The sequence below is a fragment of the Propithecus coquereli genome, unplaced genomic scaffold (genome assembly GCF_000956105.1).
Source record: "Propithecus coquereli isolate 6110/MARCELLA unplaced genomic scaffold, Pcoq_1.0 Scaffold563, whole genome shotgun sequence".
In the NCBI taxonomy this organism is placed as follows: domain Eukaryota; kingdom Metazoa; phylum Chordata; class Mammalia; order Primates; family Indriidae; genus Propithecus; species Propithecus coquereli.
The window spans coordinates 1699630-1717724 of record NW_012151541.1 but is presented as its reverse complement, the minus strand read 5'-3'; the positions used below and the strand labels follow the sequence as shown (position 1 = coordinate 1717724).

Here is an 18095-nt window from a genome sequence, read left to right as displayed (position 1 = left end):
GCTCAGTGCAGTGCACTAATGCATATAAAAGTTACCATTTGTAAAACCATTACTATTATCTTCATCTCGTACATCAGTTTTCCTCTAAGCAGTTAAACATCAGCCAATCTTTGAATTAGTGATAATCTCGCCTTGGAGAAACCTCATTGGCTACGATAGTGCTACTGAGCAAAGCTCGATCAATCTTTAAAATGACAGTTTCTGCAGCAACTTGGATGGAACTGGAGTCTATGATCCTAAGTGAAATGTCTCAGGAATGGAAAAATAAACACCACATGTTCTCACTAGTAAGTGGGAGCTAAACGATGGGTACACACAGGCACAAAGAGACATAAAGGACATTGGAAACTAAGAAGGGAAGAGGAGGGGAGGGGGGTAAGGGATAGAATTTATCCATCAGGTACAATGAACACTGCCCAGGTGATGATGGGCACACTCAAAGCCCCGACTTTGGTATTATACAGTGTATCGACGTAACAAAAACATTTGTACCCCCTTAATATTTTGAAATAAAAAAAATTTTTTAAAAAATAAAATGACAGTTTCCTTTTTTTCTCAAATGTCATTTATTAGAAAATACAATTCCAGAGAAAGTAGGAGATACAAGGGAGTCTGGGAAGTGGGAGGTAAACAGTACACAGATCTCTTTAAATCAGGAGCGTAGAGGGTCAAAATGAAATGAGCTACAGGCAAAAAGCCAGTAACCCATCTATGGTCCAATCATCTGGAAAAGTCTCATCACCCGTTCCCCGCTCCCCCACCCCCTTCCCACAGCAGCCAGCCTTATCCTTGGCATTTTTAACTTAAAAGAAAAATTTAAACTTCCTGATGCCCTGTAGCTTGAAACAACGGAGCTTCTTTCTCCAGTTATGGAATGAGTCAGCAAAAAGGGGGTTTCTGATCCTTGGAATTGGGGAGGGAGCTGAGGGCGGGGACAGTCTACAGAACATCCTCGTTTTATTCCTTTCCCCAATCACGGGACACATCCAGCCAATTCTGGTTTAAAAAGTTAATATCAAATTCAAAGTCCTTCCCTCTTTTTTTTCAAGGAAGACGACCCTTTGGAGTGGCACACAAAAGAGCAAATTTAAAATCCACCTGGTGGGGAATAAAGAATATTAAGAGATAAGAGACTCAGTCTCTCCTTTCGGGCTCCCGAGCTCAGCTCTAGAAAACGGTCGCCACTCTCATGCGCCTTCCTCCCGACCACAGAAAATCGCTGGAGAAAACAATAGTTGTGATGGATTCTCCCACCCCGGCCCCTTTCCTTAGGCCAGGGCCTCCCTTTGGCTCCAAGCTAAATAGGTTTATGGCCCCACAGAACGAGGGAAAGTGTTATAAAAAGTGTGACAGAAATGGAGTTTGGGAGAGAAGCAGCACAAAAGAAGTGGGCGTGGTGGGGAATGCTTTCCAGAAACCACACAGCAGGCGGCCACACTGGCACGTCCAGCCTAGGGACCCCTTCCCAAGGCCAAGATGCCTTGGGGTGAAACTAAATCTAAGGACCAGGCAGTATTTTTGTCCCACCAGAGAAAAATGAAGGGAGAGGCCTTTGGGGGAGCACCCCCAGCGTATTCATTGAGACCAGATGACCCCCAGAAGGACGGGAGAATGGAGGGGTAAGGGGTAGAAGGCAGTATTCAGGGCAAGTCCCAATAAAGTAGGGGAAGACAGGAGGAAAACTCCCCCCAAAAGAGCATCGGTCCCTGAATACAGGTCCTTGGCAGAACCCCAACACGGAAGGCCGTTCCTTACACAGGTAGGTATCACGTCGCTCTCCTTTGGAGGCAAACTCAGAGAGGCCCAGCGGCGCAGGCCTCAGTCCAGCACGGGCAGCCCTCCCTGACCCTCCTCGACCTGCCCTTAGAGAGGGAGGGCTCTGGCGGAGGACTCACTGGGCCCCTCCCCAAATAATTCCTATAGCTAGAAAACAAAAAACAAAAAAACCTAGGGAAAAGTCCAATAAGAACCTTCATCATACAAAAAGTCCAAACAGTCATCCTCTCTTGCCTTCTGAGGCATATGTATGTCCCTTCTCGCAAGGCTTCCTGTCCCAGTTAGGACAACATTACTATTTCATTTTTTAAAAATAAAAATAAAGATATCCACCCACCTCCCCCATAATGCTACTCCATACAGCCCCACACACACCCCAAACCAGGCATTGCTCCCTTGACACAAGGTAAACTTAAAACTTTGCTGCAACCTCACAGCCTCCAAGGGCTGCTCATTACAAGCACCCCGAGTTCAGTCTGCAGAGGAAGGGACAGCAGAGAGCGTTTTACTCTCCCTGCCTCCTGCCGCGGAGGCCACATCCATCTGGACCACGGGGGAGGCCTGCGAAGGGCCCTGCCCTTTCCCAAGGAAAGGAAGAGCCCTCCCCGCAGCTCCCGCCACCAGCCTGGGGTCCTAGGCAGTGGCTCCGCTGGGCTCACAAGGTCCCATGACTCCGAGATCCCAGCGCAAACCAGCCAGTCTTCTCCTGGGCCAGGTCCAGCTCGCGCAGGCGGATGTGCACCTCGCCGAGGAGGACGTTCTCCCAGAATCCTTGCTCACTCAGCACGCTAAGCTGGAGCTCCCGCTGCTGCAGGTCCCCCTTGGGGATGCCGTCATACACCAACTGCACACGTAGAGATTGGACAGAGAGGGGAGTGGTGAGAGCGGGAACGTGAAGAAGCCGGATGGAACGTGAAAGAGGGAGATGCTAAAGACTGTGGTGGTTTGTTCTGGCCGAGGACATCACCGTTTTATCTCCCTGTCCCTACCGAGTCCAAGGGACACAGAGGGTAAACATAATCCAAGGCAAGCATCAGTGAACTTTGTTCTTTGCTCAGAGTTCAAGCAGGTGGGGCTTTCTGTTGCAGCCTCTGCTCATTTTCAGCGTAGGACAGTGGGCTCTTCGTTCCCACAGGACAGGGCCCAGGCCCCAGCTGCGGAATCCCAACCCTAAGTGCTGGCAAACTTTTTATGTAAAGGGACGAATAGACTTATGGCTTATAAAGCCTAAACATTTTTACTATGTCACAACTACTCAACTCTGGCACTGCAACATGAAAGCAGCCACAGACAATACCTAAGTCAGCATGGCCACGTTCCAATACAACCTTATCTGCAAAAACACCCAGTTTGCCAACCCCTGCTCTACCCCATTTCCCCACACACCATCTCATTGTAGGTAGGATTGCAGGTTTTCCGGGCCACTTTGGTTTTCCTCTTAGTGGTTTTCTGCGGGTCAGGAAGGAGGTAAATCTTCACATAGGGGTCAGGGTCGTTCCCATCCTGTAGCAGTTGCTACAACAGAGTAAAATCCAAAAAAGATGAAGCTCCTTCTATCTGTCTCTTATCACCATTCCTGTGATCACACCCTGACGCACACACGCCCATCTCCCACACCCGGATTTCTGCAACACACACCTCATCTACCTGTCTGCTTCCCAGCTCACTCCATTCTGATAGAAATATCTACCACAATAACGCGAGTGTCCCCCAAAGACAGCAACTGGATTGCCTGTTATAGCAAGTTTGTACTTCTTATCCAAATGCTCAGGGAATCCCATATGTGCTCTGTTTTGAGGGAACCATCATGTCCCCAGGCATCCTCCTGCCATGCCCACTGGCTGTGCCTATTTTGTCATTCTGTCCACTTAACCCCTAAGAGGTGGAGACCTGAGTCAGAGAGATTAAGTTGCTTGCTCAAGGTCAGCCAACTAGTGATTCACCCAGCCTGATCCTTTTAAAACTTAACTCAGATCATGTCACACCTCTGCTCAAAACCCGTCTCATTCAGGGAAAAACCAGAGTCCTCACTGTGAGTCCAGGCTCTGGTCTACCATGTCCTCTCCAACCTCGTCACCCGTTCCTCTCGCCTGTACTCCATCGGCTTCAGCCATTGGCCCCTTGCAGCTTCTGACACATCCCCGGCAGGCTCCCAGCTCCAGGCTTTGGGATCTAACTGCTCCCTCTGCCCGGAACAATCGTCCCTCAGATGCACACACATGGCTCCCCCACTCCCCACTACCACTTCCTTCCATCTGTGCTAAGATACCTCCTCATCAATGAGGCCTTCCCTGACCACGCTGTAAACTGCTACTCCTCTCCTCTGCTTTATTTCATGCCATAATTCTTACCAGCATCTTACATGCCATATATTTTATCAATTTGTCTGCCTTTTCCAGCTAGAATGTAAGCTCTTGAGGGCAGGGATTTGTTTTCTCCTGTATCCAGAGCTAATGTATCAGTACCTGGCATAAGGCACACACCTGATGAACATTTGTTGAATGAATGAATGAATGATGGTGTGAGAGTGAATCAAAGTCTCTCGGACTCCAGAGCTCATACTGCTCTTGCTATGTCCCACTGCCCCAACCTACACCAACACCTAACACAGGGTGCAGCACACTGCAAGTATTCAATAAAAGTCCCCTTCTCCTCCCGTTCACCATGTTCTTAGAATCCGTACCCAAAATTTAGTAATTATATACTGCCTTGATGATGCTGCTGAAAGGATGTCATGTGGCTGCCGTATCATTATATCCAGGTAATAAGCCCCTTGGGCCTCTCCCTTATACTAATTACCACAATAATAAGAATACCAGGCATGGTGTTAAGTGATCTACATGCATTATCTCACTTAATCCCCATAACAACGCTATGAGGTAGGCACTAACGTTGTCTTCATTATACTGAGGCTCAGAGCAATTAGGTTACTTGCCAAAGACCACAGCTAATAAGAAGCTGTATCTTGTGCAGGGTGGTCATACGATAGGCCTGGCATGGTAGTAGGTCTGTGGTAAATGCTCAGTAAATCTTTGTGGTTACTCTCATGACATGAGGCAGAGAAGATGTGACCAATCAAAAAGTAGCATAAGAAAGATAAAAAACCAAATGAGGGCTGCGCATGCACATACTTACCAAGCCCCGAATGTGCATCACCATGATGAAGAGTTTATTGTTTTTGTAGGAGATGGACAGCTTCACCTCCCCTCCCACCTTCCCAACGGGCCGGGCCCATGTGCCGTCTGCAGGGACAAAGAAAACCAAGAAAAGTCAAGAGGCCAGCCATGCCCGTCTGGTGTCAGGCAGCTGTTTCTGATTTCTTTCTGAACTCCCTTACCCCAATCTCTCCACATCAGGTTCCTAACATTCAGGGCACCTACACAAGAGGGGTCTGGAACATGATTTAGAGTTGGGTTGGGATGGGTCTACACAATCTAAGAGTGAAATCACCACCTGACTATCTGCCCCGTGGGGAAGCCAGGTAAGGAGCCACAGACCCCACAGCCTGAGTGGGAAACCAGAATCCCTAGACAGTAAGAAAAGGAACAGGAGGCAAGTCAAGGAAAGAAACTGGTAGGAGCAGGAGCAGGAAAAATTAGCCTTGGGGTAGTTCAGAGGGGTTGGCAGGAATGTCTCACAGAAGGTACCGTACCTAAGGATTTAGGAGCTGGGCTGGTGCCCGCAGCCTTCTCATCCCGAGGCAGAGGGTGGAAGAAGGTGTACACCAAGTCACACTGGAATGGAATCAGAAAGCAGGGCCATTCTTCAATAAGACAATGCCCGGATACAAAAAGGTAAGGGACGGTTCCAGATTAAAAGAGACTTATGAAATATAACAACCAAATGTAATAATATCCAGTTCTTGTTTGGATCATGGCTCCAACAAACCAAATATAACAAGAATTCGGGGGATGATAGGAAAATTTTGAATTGGGCCTATGGACTGAATGATATAATAACACTGCAGTTACAAAAGAATACGTTTTCAAGATGCATAGTGAGTATTTAGAGGTACAAATAGCATGATGACTGTAATTTACTTTAAAATACTTCATAAAAAATAGATGAAGCAAATATGGCAAAACATTAACCATTTAGGTGATGGGTATATATAGGCACTAATAATATTGTTTCTCTACTTTTCTGTTTAAAAGCTTTCATGCTAACAGGTTTTTTAAAACAAAAAAACAAAATGAGGTCACATCAGTCTGTTCTTTCCCACAACTGCCTCCGTTATCAACACACACATACACACACACACACACACACACACACACACACACACTACTCAAGCACTGAGAAATGCATGAGCCAGCCTTGGACCAAGACCTTGAATTCCATTCTTGAGAATGTTTCCTAACTAAATGGGGGAAAGAAAACAAAAAAACCTAAATGTGTGAAAATACCCACTTGAACATTAATAGTGGAAAAAATGGACATACTCTAAATAGCTTTCCAAAAGCAAGTGGTTCGGGAGATTCTGGTACTGCATGTCAATGCACTAATTTGGTACAGATATTTAAAGTGATGGCATATGCTTACTACAAATGTTAAGGGAAAAAAGTCAGAATATAGAATTGCATTTAAACTATGACCACTCTAAAACTATGCCAATCCTGCTTGTATATGAACAAATAGGAAGGGACCATGGAAAATGGAGTCAGGTGATTTGCAATAGGATTACCTATGACTATAGTACGGCCATTATAACAGTTTGTTTAAAAAAAAAAATCTGGGTGGATACACACATTGAACCTGCTCAAAAAACTCCTTTTCCTTAAGCAGAAACCCCTTCCCTCCTCAGGTTCCAGTCCCTCTAATCGCTCTGGGGTCACATCTCACTGGTCAGTGTCTCTCCGCGTGCCCGGGTCCATGCGCGTTTCTGTTTGATTGCGTTTGCGTGCATGACCCTGCGAGGCCGAACCACTACGGACCCAGCCTCCTCCTGTCCTCTGCACACCCGAGCACTGGTCATGATGCCAGCAGACCTGGGGGCCCCAAGTCCTCTCCCCACTCCCCTGCCTCCCGCAGCGCCCCCACCAGCGGCCAGCACAGCCAGGACCCGAGAAGAGCCCACCCACCTCGGCCACCTCGGGGGCTGCGTGGATCAAGTGCCAGATGTAGCCGGTCAACTCCTCCCTCCGCCGCTCGGCCACCGCCTCTCCCCGGGAGCGGCCGATCACGAAGCGACTGGGGAAGCTGGCACGGCAGGTGGGCAGCGGTACGCGGGACGGAAGATGGGGAGAGAAAACGGGGGCCACAGACTTTCTCATATGTCATTCGCATTTCCGGCCATCTGACCCCCTTCAGCCTCCCTTCCCCGGGACCCTCGCCTCCCGATTCCTCCCGGCTCCCCGGCCGGTGCCCGGGTCTGACCGCGCTCGGCACCTCTCCCCGCACAGCTCCACGGACCCCAGACAGGAGACCCGAACTGCTGGGCGGCGTCCTGTGGCTCCCGGAAGTGCCTCGGGAGCTTTGGAGCACCCAGTTGCTCTCACCCATTGTAAACATTCGTTGGAAAAATCATTTTTTTAAAAATTGTGCTAAAATACCCATAACATAAACGTTACCATCTTAACCATTTTTAAGTGTACAGTTCTGTGGCATCACCTACACTCACATTGTTACGCGCCGTCCCCACCCATCTCCGGAGCTCTTTGCATCTTGCAAAACTGAAACTGTACCCGTTAAACGACGCCTCCCCTCCCGCACGCCCCGGCCTCCGCGGCTCTACTTTCGGTCTCTATGAATCTGATAGTTACTCTAGGTAGCTCAGATGAGTGAAATCATGCAGTTTTTGTCTTTTGGTGACTGGCAAAGTTCATCTAGCATAATGTCCTCAAGCCTTATCCATGTGGTATGTAGCATGTGTCAGAATTTTCTTCCGTTTTAATGCTGGATTATACTCCATTGTATGTACATACCACATTTTGCTCATCCATTTGAAAAACCCTGAAACATCTTCAGATTCAGTCACTGTCCCTACCTTTAGACCCAGGGTACCTACCTGCCTTCCGGCAGGTGGGCCCAGACTTAGCGTCCGGGCTGGAGCAAGAGCACATGGGTGTCAGGGCAGCCTGGCCAGCAGGGGGAGCGCTTGTTCTCAAACGCAATACCAGGCCCAGTAAAGCGGGCAGATCTTCAGCCTCAGAGTCCTTTCTGCCCCTGCAGTCCTGTCCACCCCTCATCACTTTCTCCCTCCCTCGATCCCTCTGTGCAGAGAGGAAAGGCGGCGGCTACCTGGGCAAGAGTGAAGACGGGAAGAGCAGCCGCAGCTTATTGTGCAATTCTTGGAACTCCTCAAACGTCCGCTGGATGTAAGTGGCCTCATGAGCATTCTCTCGTATCACCTTTACCACGTATATCTGCAAAGGCCCAAATCTTAGCCAATCCCTGCAGAGCGCTCTGCAGCCCATGATGGGGGCAGGTAGGGGAACAGAAGTGCATGTGTGTTGGGGGAGGGGCACTTTCCAGAAGGAAGAGGGCAAGAGTCTCTCCTTGGAGAGACAACGATGACAGCTAGCACACATGCAGGAATCTAAAAGCAAAGATTTCCTGCACCTGTTCCACAGGACCATTGACTCAGAGGGGATAACAATCCTATTCAGCACCCTGATTCCAGGCAGGTCACTTGAGCAAGGGAGAGGAAAGTGGTCTGGGACTGCTGCCAGCACAAGAAGCTCAGTCAACTCCAGGGCCCACTGTGCACGTCTGCTAACACAGCCAGACCCCAATGAGCTGGGGTCAGTGGGGAGCAAGAGAGGGGGTCAGACTGGAGAAAACACTTACATAGGTCTTGTTGGGGTGGAAGATCTTCTCATGGCGGCAGAGAAAAACATTACTGATGCGGCCAGAGCTCTTGAGAGTGTGCGTTCGGGGAGCAAAGGAAAGGGTCAGCCGGTCATCAGAGCCCGTGAACTTCATCTGAGCCAGGTTATGGATGAAAAAATTGAGCTTTGTGGCTACACTGCCCAGGCTGGACTCAATCAACCTGTTGGTACAGAAGGATAAGAAAAGGACGTAACCATGAACCCAAATTCCCACTGCCTTGACAGGGGTATCCAAAGGAATATTCCCTGATTCCTGAGACTAACAGTCAGCTCAGATCAAACCATTTTCCCTGTGGAATATCCTCATAGAGTACATGGTTGGTACACAATTATCTCACGCAATGTACTCATGTGAATCCTGGGGTCTTATCTCTTCCTGTTGCTGCCCACCTGAGCCAAAGATAGTCAAACCAAGGTAGGAAGGAATTAGGGACTCAGTGGAAATGTCTAAATGTTGTTGTCAAACTGGATTTCAAGGTTCAGTACGATGGAACCTCACCAAGCACTTTTCAATCTAGAGATTTCAATTCAAAAGGAGAGGCCCAGTGTTAGCCCCAACAGAGAAAATTTAGTTCTCTAAGTTCAAAAAGAGTGCAAAATATAATGGAGACATCATCTCCATGGACAAAATTATAGGAATTAGTACAAAGATGAGTCCTTGCTTTCATACATAGCATGCCCAAAAACGTCAAACAAGGGGAAACTGAGTCATGGACTTCTATGTTTTGGCAAGGGGGAAGGGTCTGACCAAGAGAGCTAAAAACAATTACAAAAGCCATATTATGCACAGCCCACAGTTTTTGACTGAGACCTGCTGAGAACGTAGGTAAGAGTGGTGGCAATATCCCTATACACAAAGCATAGCACCAAAATTCACATGGGAACCTGAAGCTGAGAAAAGCAAAATGATGTACCTAAATCAGTGGCGACGTTGGGACATAGATCCATGTTGTCAACTCTAGGTTCTACCATCTGAACTAAGCCTTTCCCCTTTCCCCAGCCCGGCTCCTGCCAATCGGGCAGCTTGGGGATTATTCGGGGTGTGCAGTGCTGTTTTGCACAGGGTGTTACCTAGTGAAGTAGGTAGTGGCATTGGCCTCTGTGTCCTGAGGCCTCAGGGCATCGTACACATACTTGAGGTCTTCCAGGTCTGAGAGCTCAGGGATCCCACAGGACAACATCTAGAAGGAATGGAAAGAAGGAGAGAGAGTGCTTGTAACAACAGGAAATTCTTGCTTTTTCTCCACCCTTGGGCAAGATTTTCTATAGCTAGGCTCCCTAACCGTTCTAGAGGGTGACAGACAGATGGCTGGAGTGGCTGGATGGGCCACAGGAATTGGCCAGATGTAGGCAGTGGCTGGAGGGCCACAGGAATAGAAGGGCCAGTAGGGAGTCAGATACCTGCATAGACACCATTGTCCCCAGGTATACTGGGTCCCTGCCTTTATCTAGGGCAGGCAGGTATTCAACTGGGGCTCAGGGAAGTAAATCTTCAGAAATCCTTTGAAGCAAGTCTTAAAGATGGTGTCAGACAGTAAGAAGGAGGTGTTCTGAAAGGGATGGAGCTCCTCACCAGGCCCAGAAGGTTGAGGAAGAGGTGGGTGTGCTTGCGAATGAGGTTGTAGGCTTGGCAGCAAAGGTCAACAAAATCATGGAAGCGGCTGGAAGGCTTGTCACCCCCGTTGATGACATACGCCATGTCCGAGGTGAAGACAAAGGGGGCACGGTCCCTGGGCCAAGGGGAACATACAGGTAAAGGTCAACTGGAGGAGGAAGTCCACCTCGTGGGCTGCATCCGGGCTGGTTTCCCGCATCCCTCACCATGTGTACGGACCTGGATAGATGGGGCCCTAACCTTTTTCTTTTTTTTATCCTACCTTAATCTTAAAAGATCCCCAGAGACAGATACTCCACATCCTTCATTGGTTCCTTATCTGTGAGCTAGCAATATTTTTTTCCTGGATATTCAATTGCATTCCCTTTTGCTGCAGTTTGGGCTCATGTCCCTTCACTCGGTCCTCAGTAGGGAGGGAGAACAGCTGGTCTCCACCTTCTTTTGCGAGGACTTGACCTCTTTATCGGTCTTCTCTTTTCCACAGCTGCTCGGCCCAGGGACCGTGCTCTGAGGCCCAGCTCTTTCCATCCTGGGCGTGGAGCCCAGCTCTGAACCATTTCTGCTCCCCTCCCTGCCCTCCACGCACATCCTGGCTTCGGGAGCTCATTACCGCTTGATGTTGCCAAACATCTGGGCGTGACCCAGGAAGCGGCCAAAATCGATGTGGAACATGTGACCAGTGGTCTTCAGCATGATGTTGTCATTATGTCGGTCACAGATGCCCAGGACGTATGTGGCCACACAGCAGCCAGCACAGGAGTAGATGAAGTTCTCCACAGCCTGGGAGGGGTCAGGGCAGATGGGAAGAGGGGACACAAAGCTGGCTTAGAGGGACTCCAAGGGCCACACCAGACAGGATTCAGCCAGCCCTGACCTCTCTCTCTTTTGTGAACCCCAATAGCATCTCCCACCTGCCTGTTCATCCTTCATCATGTAATAATGTCCACACTTACACACACAGCAACATCTCTCATTATCTTATGGAGTAGAAGGAAAGGGAAGGTTTTTTTATGCGTATCTCCGCCACTTCATCTGAATGTCATCTTCTCCCATGCCTTCTTTCTTCTAGGGAAATTGGCTGGAAAGACAGCAGGCTGGTCCAAGCACCCAGACCTGACCAGTCCAGACTGGGGAGACCTTACCAGACAGGAAGACTGACACTTACAACTTTCCCAGCAGGCTGTGATGATCTTAACTCAAGTACAGCCACTGGGGCAGCCAACTTAAGGATCCCTTCCTGACCCTGCTCCCTGCTCAGAATTCCATTCTCCCTTTTTTTTTTTTTTTTTTTTTGAGACAGAGTCTTGCTCTGTTGCCTGGGCTAGAGTGCCATGGTGTCAACCTAGCTCACAATCACAGCAACCTCAAACTCCTGGACTCAAGTGATTCTCCTGCCTCACCCTCCTGAGTAGCTGGGACTACAGGTATGCGCCACCACACCTGGCTAATTTTCTCTATTTTTAGTTGCCTGGCTAATTTTTTTTCTATTTTTAGTAGAGACGGGGTCTCACTCTTGCTCAGGCTGGTCTCAAACTCCTGAGCTCAAGTGATCCTCCTGCCTCGGCCTCCCAGTGTTAGGATTACAGGTGTGAGCCACCGTGCCAGGCCTCTATTCTCCTTCTTCCTGCCCCAAAATAAAACTCCCATTCCCAGAGCTCCTGATAACAGCTAAATGCTAATCTAATTAAAGCCACTGTACCCTGAAGAAGAGCTGAGGCAGCTTAACACTTCAAGAGAGTGTTTTACACTTGAAAATGAGACATCTCTAGTTGGTAAGACGTGTTAGAGATATTTTTGAGTTTAAAGCAGGAAGGGGAGTAGTGAGGGGCTGGATCCATTTTATTCTGTCTGGTCAACATCTGTCCTCTTATCTTTCCGGGAAGCAAAAATACATGGAATTAGCAGATGGACACCCCTTGCCTTCTAAATCCTCTTCACGAGGTTAGCAGAATTCCCAAGAACTCAAGAAAGGCTTAGCAGAGGGCAACAGCATCACAGCCAACTAGGAATGTACAAAATTGGGAACGAGAGAAAGATTGCCAGATCTAGAACGCCCATCCTCCCTGCCTCCCTCCCCACATTTCCACCGATCCTTCAAGGACCTCCCTTGAATCCCACAACTTCCCAAACTTTCCCGGTTCACTCAGTGCTGCCTTGGTCTTTTCAGTCCCACAGGGTTTAGGGATCTTCTCTCCCAACAGCTTCTTGGCTGTTCCACAAGACCTATTACAAAATCAGCTATACACATACCCCCTACCCCCAGCTAACTTGTCAAGTTACAAGCTGATGACTAATCCACTGGAAACTAAGAATTGAAAGTTTGTAAGTAAGTAAACAAAGAAATAATAAAAAGAAAAAAAAAATCACAGAATTCACCTTCTGGTAGAAAAAGACTATTTCTAAGAAAGAAAAATGTATGAATGAAAGTACTCAATGAGGAGTGTAACCCATCAACTCCCAGTCTTGGTCTTCACCTCCATCAGATCCTCTCCCTGCCACAGACAGATACTCTTTCTACCTTAAATGAATCCTCTTTTGGCTCAGAAAATAGCTGTATGTCTGTGGGTAAATGACTCAACTCTTATCACCTCCATATGTTATGCAAGGTGTTAGCTGCTTGCAAGGTGTTAGTCTCACGGTATAAAGGGGAGCTCTCCTACAAGGGGTTTCACTTGTAGGATGTGGGGTACTCTCTTATGAGTAGGTGGCCAAGAGAGAAATATCTCTAGTTCTTTTCTTCTGGAGGTCACCATAAAAAACAACCAGCATTATTTTGGCAGAAAGTCTAGGAGAGCCGAGAAGCTACCTTTGCAAACTGAGACTAAACATCAATGTGCAGAGTTAGTTTCCCTGTGTGTGTATTCTTGTTATACATACTTCCATCACATTTATGATGACCCTTTATTACACTGGCAGGGAGTAATTATAACTGCAGCACAGGTAGGTGTTTAATGCCTGTATAATACATGTTAGTATAAAGAGTATACAGGGCTGGGAGTGGGGAGGAAAGAATCAGTATTGCCCCTCTCCAAGGGAAGAAGGCTTTGAAATTTACAGCATAGAGTGGGTAGGTTTTGTGGGATAAGGAAGGGAAGAAATGGTTTTCTAGGCAAAAAAAAAAATACTATTGTCTAAGGTACTGAGGGAATCTAAGTAGTAGCCCCCTAAGCCAGAACATAAGTAAACATAGAGGGAGGCCAGGCACAGTGGCTCACATCTGTAATCCCAGCACTTTGGGAGGCTGAGGCAGGAGGATTGCTGGAGCCCAGGAGTGTGAGGTTGCAGTGAGCTATGATGATTCCACTGCACACTAGCCCAGGCAACAAAGCAAGAACCTGTCTAAAAAAAAAAAAAAACCCAGAAGATGGGAAGGTGCAGTTGATGAGAGTACAGGGGTAGGCAGGGCTGGCTCTGGATGCTGCATTTATCTGTTAGGACATAGGGAGCCTTTGAAGAACTTAGAGCAAAAAAGTGACATGAACAGGTCTATACTTAAAAAAACCCACCTCTGAAATCAAGCAGAGGCTGGCTATAGATGGAGGGGAGGCGTTCCAGTGGTTCAGGGACAGACAGCAAACAGCTGACCAAAAGCGATAGTACGAAAGTGGAGAGAAGAGGACGATTTGAGAGACAACTGGGGAGAAGAATCGACAGGACTTGGTACAGCAGAAATGAGGAAGAACGAAGCATTAGGAAGACCACGGCTCTGGCCTAGGTGACCGCATAGAGAGAGTCACACCGTGTACTGATAGCAAACACAAAAAGGCTTCAAGAGGCAAAGGAGACAGCTCAGTTTTGCCTACAGTGAGTCTGAGGGTGGGAAAAACACAAGTGAAGTACGGCAAGCAGGTGGCTGTGGAGTCTAAAGCCAGAGAGAGGGAAGAGGGCTAGAGGAAAGGCTTGGGAGGGCCTCAGCATACGGGTGGTGGTTGAAGTAACAAGAGAGGATGAGCTGGCACCAGACGGTGCAAAGAGGACGCAGCAGGCCGGGAATCAAACCTCAGGGAACGCAAACATTTAAGGCCATTTAAGATTATCTACTTAATTACACATTCACTAAACAATATTCTGCTTATGATTTGGCTGCCAATACAAGTTTGCCCTCGGGGATAAACTGCATTGATCACTATAATATTTGGATCTCCTTCAGTTAAATTTATATAAATTAATATAAGTTAGCATTCTGGTGTATAGACACTCTCTTATGAGTGTGGTTACTGCGACTTGTTCCCTCCCACCCAACCTAATTAACCCAGAGACTAGAGTGGAGCAGCTGCGGACCAGGCACAGACCGCAACAGGCCTCCAAGGCCCTGCCACCCAGTAAAGCTCCACCACCAATTCAGTCTTCTTTAATCTAATCTACTCAGGAACCAGTCAGCCCTCTTTTCTACCATCTCTGTCCATGTCTGACTTCGATCCTGGCTTCAAGTTACAACCTTGCCACAAACCAGCTCCACGACTAGGAACAAGTAAGTGAATCTTAATTCACACCTATAAAAAGAAGGGGTTGGATTAAAATGATCTCTAAAGTCTCTTCCAACCAACTCTTGTTCTAGAAAGTACCACTGAGCCCCTCTGACAACACAAGAGAAATTGAACAAGATCCACAATTAGGAGAGATACAGGCAGGTTCTCAAAAGCTCGTTGCCCTTCTTCGCACACTCAATCTGCCAGGGGGACTCAGTGAAGTTTTCCCAGGGGGCCTTCTCGGTCAGCTGACAAGAGGCATTTGACTCACCCCTAGATATTTGGAAGCACCAGTCAACCCAGAAAGAGCATGTCCTTCCCCACAACAAGGCTGAGCTGTCTTCTGTGTGCATGTGCAGGTCTTGTGGTCACAGAGCCGGGCATGCCCCGCGCCAATCCTACCTTCTCATACTCGTCCTCGCCAGGGTTGTGTTTCTGCAGCCAGTCGGCCAGGGGCCGGTCCTTGAAGGAGCCGGTCACCCCGTGCTCCACCTGGATCTTGCGCAGAGTCTCAGCGTTGGGGATCATCTCGACCATCCCTGTGAGAGGAGGAATCGGGATCACGCTCCAGAGCAGAATGAAGGGGACCGTAGGGAGAGGACTACAGAGCTGAGCGGGAAGCTCCGCATACATTAAGCTCCAAGGCATTTGGACAAAGTCTGATCAGGACGGGAAAAGGATACCGGGAGAAAGGAGGTTCATTCCCCACATTCCATATTCCACACCGTGACTCTTTGGTCTCCCCAGGTCACAGCTGCTCCCCGCTTTGTTTTTAACATTTACTAGAGGAATTTTCAAATACATGTAAGAATAAAAAGAATGGCATCATGAATTCACATGTAACTATTACCCAGCTTCAAAAATTATCAATATTTTGCTAAGCTTGGTTTATCTATTTCACCCACCCGACCCTGTTTCCCCACCCTCCACTGCCCCGGCTGGAGCATTTTAGAGCAAATCCCAGACACTTCGTTTCTCTCAAAAAAATGTCAAGTGTAATTCACAAAGACAGAGCCACCATGCCATTGTCACGTTCAGAAAAATTAACGGTCATTCTTTAATCTAATCTAATAGTCTATATTCAAAGTCTCTCCAATCATCTCAAAAAATATTTCTTTACAGCTGGTTTGTTTGAATCAGGATCCAAAGTCTACACAGCATGTTTGGTTGTTATGTCTCCAAGTCTGCTGTTGTATAAGTCTCTCTCCCCTGCCTTCTTTCTTCAGGCCATTTGGCAGCTTCTAATGACATAATCCTGCCCTTTTCATTTCCTGGGGGAGTACAGTTCGTGCCGGGGAGTGGGCAGAAGGGCAGTAAGCAAAGGGGTCCCCCCTTCCCCACCCTCACCCTGGCTCCCGACTGACCTCTTCCCCGGCCAGTGGAGAAGCAGCGGAAAATGACCATGCGCATGTCCAGCCCCTCCTGGACCCAGATCTTGCTCATGATGCGAATCATCTGCAGCGTTAGCATGTCCTGGCGAAGGTCGTCCCCGCACTGGACAGAGGAGGAGAGCGACCGGAACTGGTCTCCGCTGCTTCCCTCAGCTCCCAGATCTCCCAGCTGGGCAACCTTGGCCCAAACCACAGTGACAGGGAGGGACTGCCCAGTTCTGCCTCGCACCTCAGACCTGCCCACTCAGCTCACACCAGGTCAAACGTGGGTCAGTAACCCTCCCGGTTTGCCCAGGTGGTGTTCAGGCTCTTCCCTCCATCCCGCATCCCCCCTGAAGTGAATTCATGTTCGTCTTTTGCATGCGGCCCTCCTGACCATTAAGGTTTTTTAAAACTTGAATGTTGATACTTTCGATTTAGAACTCACACCCAGCAAATATGTAAGTTATTAAGTCACATGTGTGCATTTTGTCTCCACTGCTAGATTATCTGCTCTGAGACTATCATTTACTTCTCAGAGTCATGGATGTACCAGAGTTAGGAGGAACCTTAGGGTTCATCTAATCCAACCTGCACCTGATATGTTAATTTCCTCTTCAACATCCCTGCCACATGGTCATTCAGCCTCTGCTTGAATATCCCCAGGGACAAGCAGATCACCACCTGACCCATTCCAGCGTTGGGATAGCTTTGCCTCCTGGAAAGCACTTCTGTATATTAAACTGTCAGTTGCTACCCTACACCTAACACTCTGTTCTTAGCTCTCTGGGGCCATGCAGAATCAGTCTAAACCCTTTTTTCCCTGATAGTCTTTCATGCATTAAAAAGGCAGCATGGAATAAGGGAAAGAGAACTACCCCAGGGCTACTTCTGCCACCCTTGGGCTGCTTCCTTCTCTCTACCACCATCATCTCACCAGGCTTGAGTAAAGTATTCTCACCTTGAAGATGACGCGGATGTTCTCACCCAGGGGATCCACATTTTGGAAGGAAAGTTTGAGGGGGACTGCATTGGAGTTGAAATAGGAACAGTCCTGCCACAGGAGAGAGGGTAGCAATGCGGGTCAGGTTGGTCTCTGACCAGGAAGGAAAATGACCTCTCCACTTGGAACCAAGATGCTGCCTATCCTGCTGCTGGTCCACCCAAGACCTGCTGTTTCTTTCCGATTTCTCAGGAATCCAAATTCCTTCCTTCTCTCTCGTCATCCTCCCAGTTCAGTTTGTTATGACCTCAGCTGCAGCACCTGATCTCTCACGCCCTCAGTTCATTCTGCACACAACTCTCTAGCTGTGTGACCTGTGGTAAGTCACATGTCCCATCTATATCTCTGTTTACTCCTCTGTAAAATGGGGCTCATAATGGAACCGAATTCCTAAGAGTTGTGAGAATGAAATCTAACTAATGTAAAGCACTTGGAACAGTGCCAAGCACAGGGGATGCTCAATAAATGACAGATGACAGCTGCCACCATCAGCACATTCCCTGGCTTCATCCCCAGCATCACCAGGGAGAGACACCTGCCCAGTCTCCAACCCAATTCCTCTACCCTGCGAGCTGTCAGTCGGAAGTCCATACACATTAGGGATGGGAAGAGGCCAAAAATATGCCTTTCTTCCTCCTGTCTCTCAATAACCAGGGCAGTGAGGACCTCACCTCCACTGAGCCCTCCCCTCCCACTCTGAGAACCCCAAACCCACCAGTCACTCACCCTGGGCACAATTCCCTTAACCAGCAGACTGGGGCTGAGTGGCAGGCGGCACGAGCCGTTGAGGGTAAAGAACTGCTTCACCTCCTCCAGGCCAGTGCGGAGGATTCCCTGCAAAGGAGGGGAGAGGTGAGTGGGGGCCCCATGAGCTCCACTCAGAAGCAGGCATCCCCCAGGGGTGGGTTCTCAGTAGTTTAAGTGTGGACAACCTCCAGGAGACCCTTATGAAGGAAAACCACCCACCTGTGCCCCAGCCTGGGCCACGCATGAGCAGCAAGAACAAATACCTGGAGAGGCCAGACAGATGAC

At 48.5% G+C, this 18095-nt stretch overlaps 1 protein-coding gene across 1 annotated transcript in view; it reads right to left on the bottom strand.

Annotated features, from left to right (window-relative positions):
• Window positions 1-1058: 1058 nt before the first annotated feature.
• Window positions 1059-18095, bottom strand: part of PIK3C2B (phosphatidylinositol-4-phosphate 3-kinase, catalytic subunit type 2 beta) — a 40908-nt gene continuing 23871 nt past the window's right edge. The window contains exons 19-32 of the mRNA XM_012657891.1: window positions 17790-17897; window positions 17022-17114; window positions 16055-16184; window positions 15093-15229; window positions 10832-11001; window positions 10180-10336; window positions 9678-9787; window positions 8566-8767; window positions 8017-8141; window positions 6858-6975; window positions 5429-5510; window positions 4912-5018; window positions 3163-3291; window positions 1059-2620 (exon numbers count right to left, since the gene is read on the bottom strand). Coding sequence (XP_012513345.1) covers window positions 2432-2620; window positions 3163-3291; window positions 4912-5018; window positions 5429-5510; window positions 6858-6975; window positions 8017-8141; window positions 8566-8767; window positions 9678-9787; window positions 10180-10336; window positions 10832-11001; window positions 15093-15229; window positions 16055-16184; window positions 17022-17114; window positions 17790-17897 — 1857 coding nt within the window. The 3' untranslated portion in view covers window positions 1059-2431. The remainder of the gene's footprint in view (window positions 2621-3162; window positions 3292-4911; window positions 5019-5428; window positions 5511-6857; window positions 6976-8016; window positions 8142-8565; window positions 8768-9677; window positions 9788-10179; window positions 10337-10831; window positions 11002-15092; window positions 15230-16054; window positions 16185-17021; window positions 17115-17789; window positions 17898-18095) is intronic.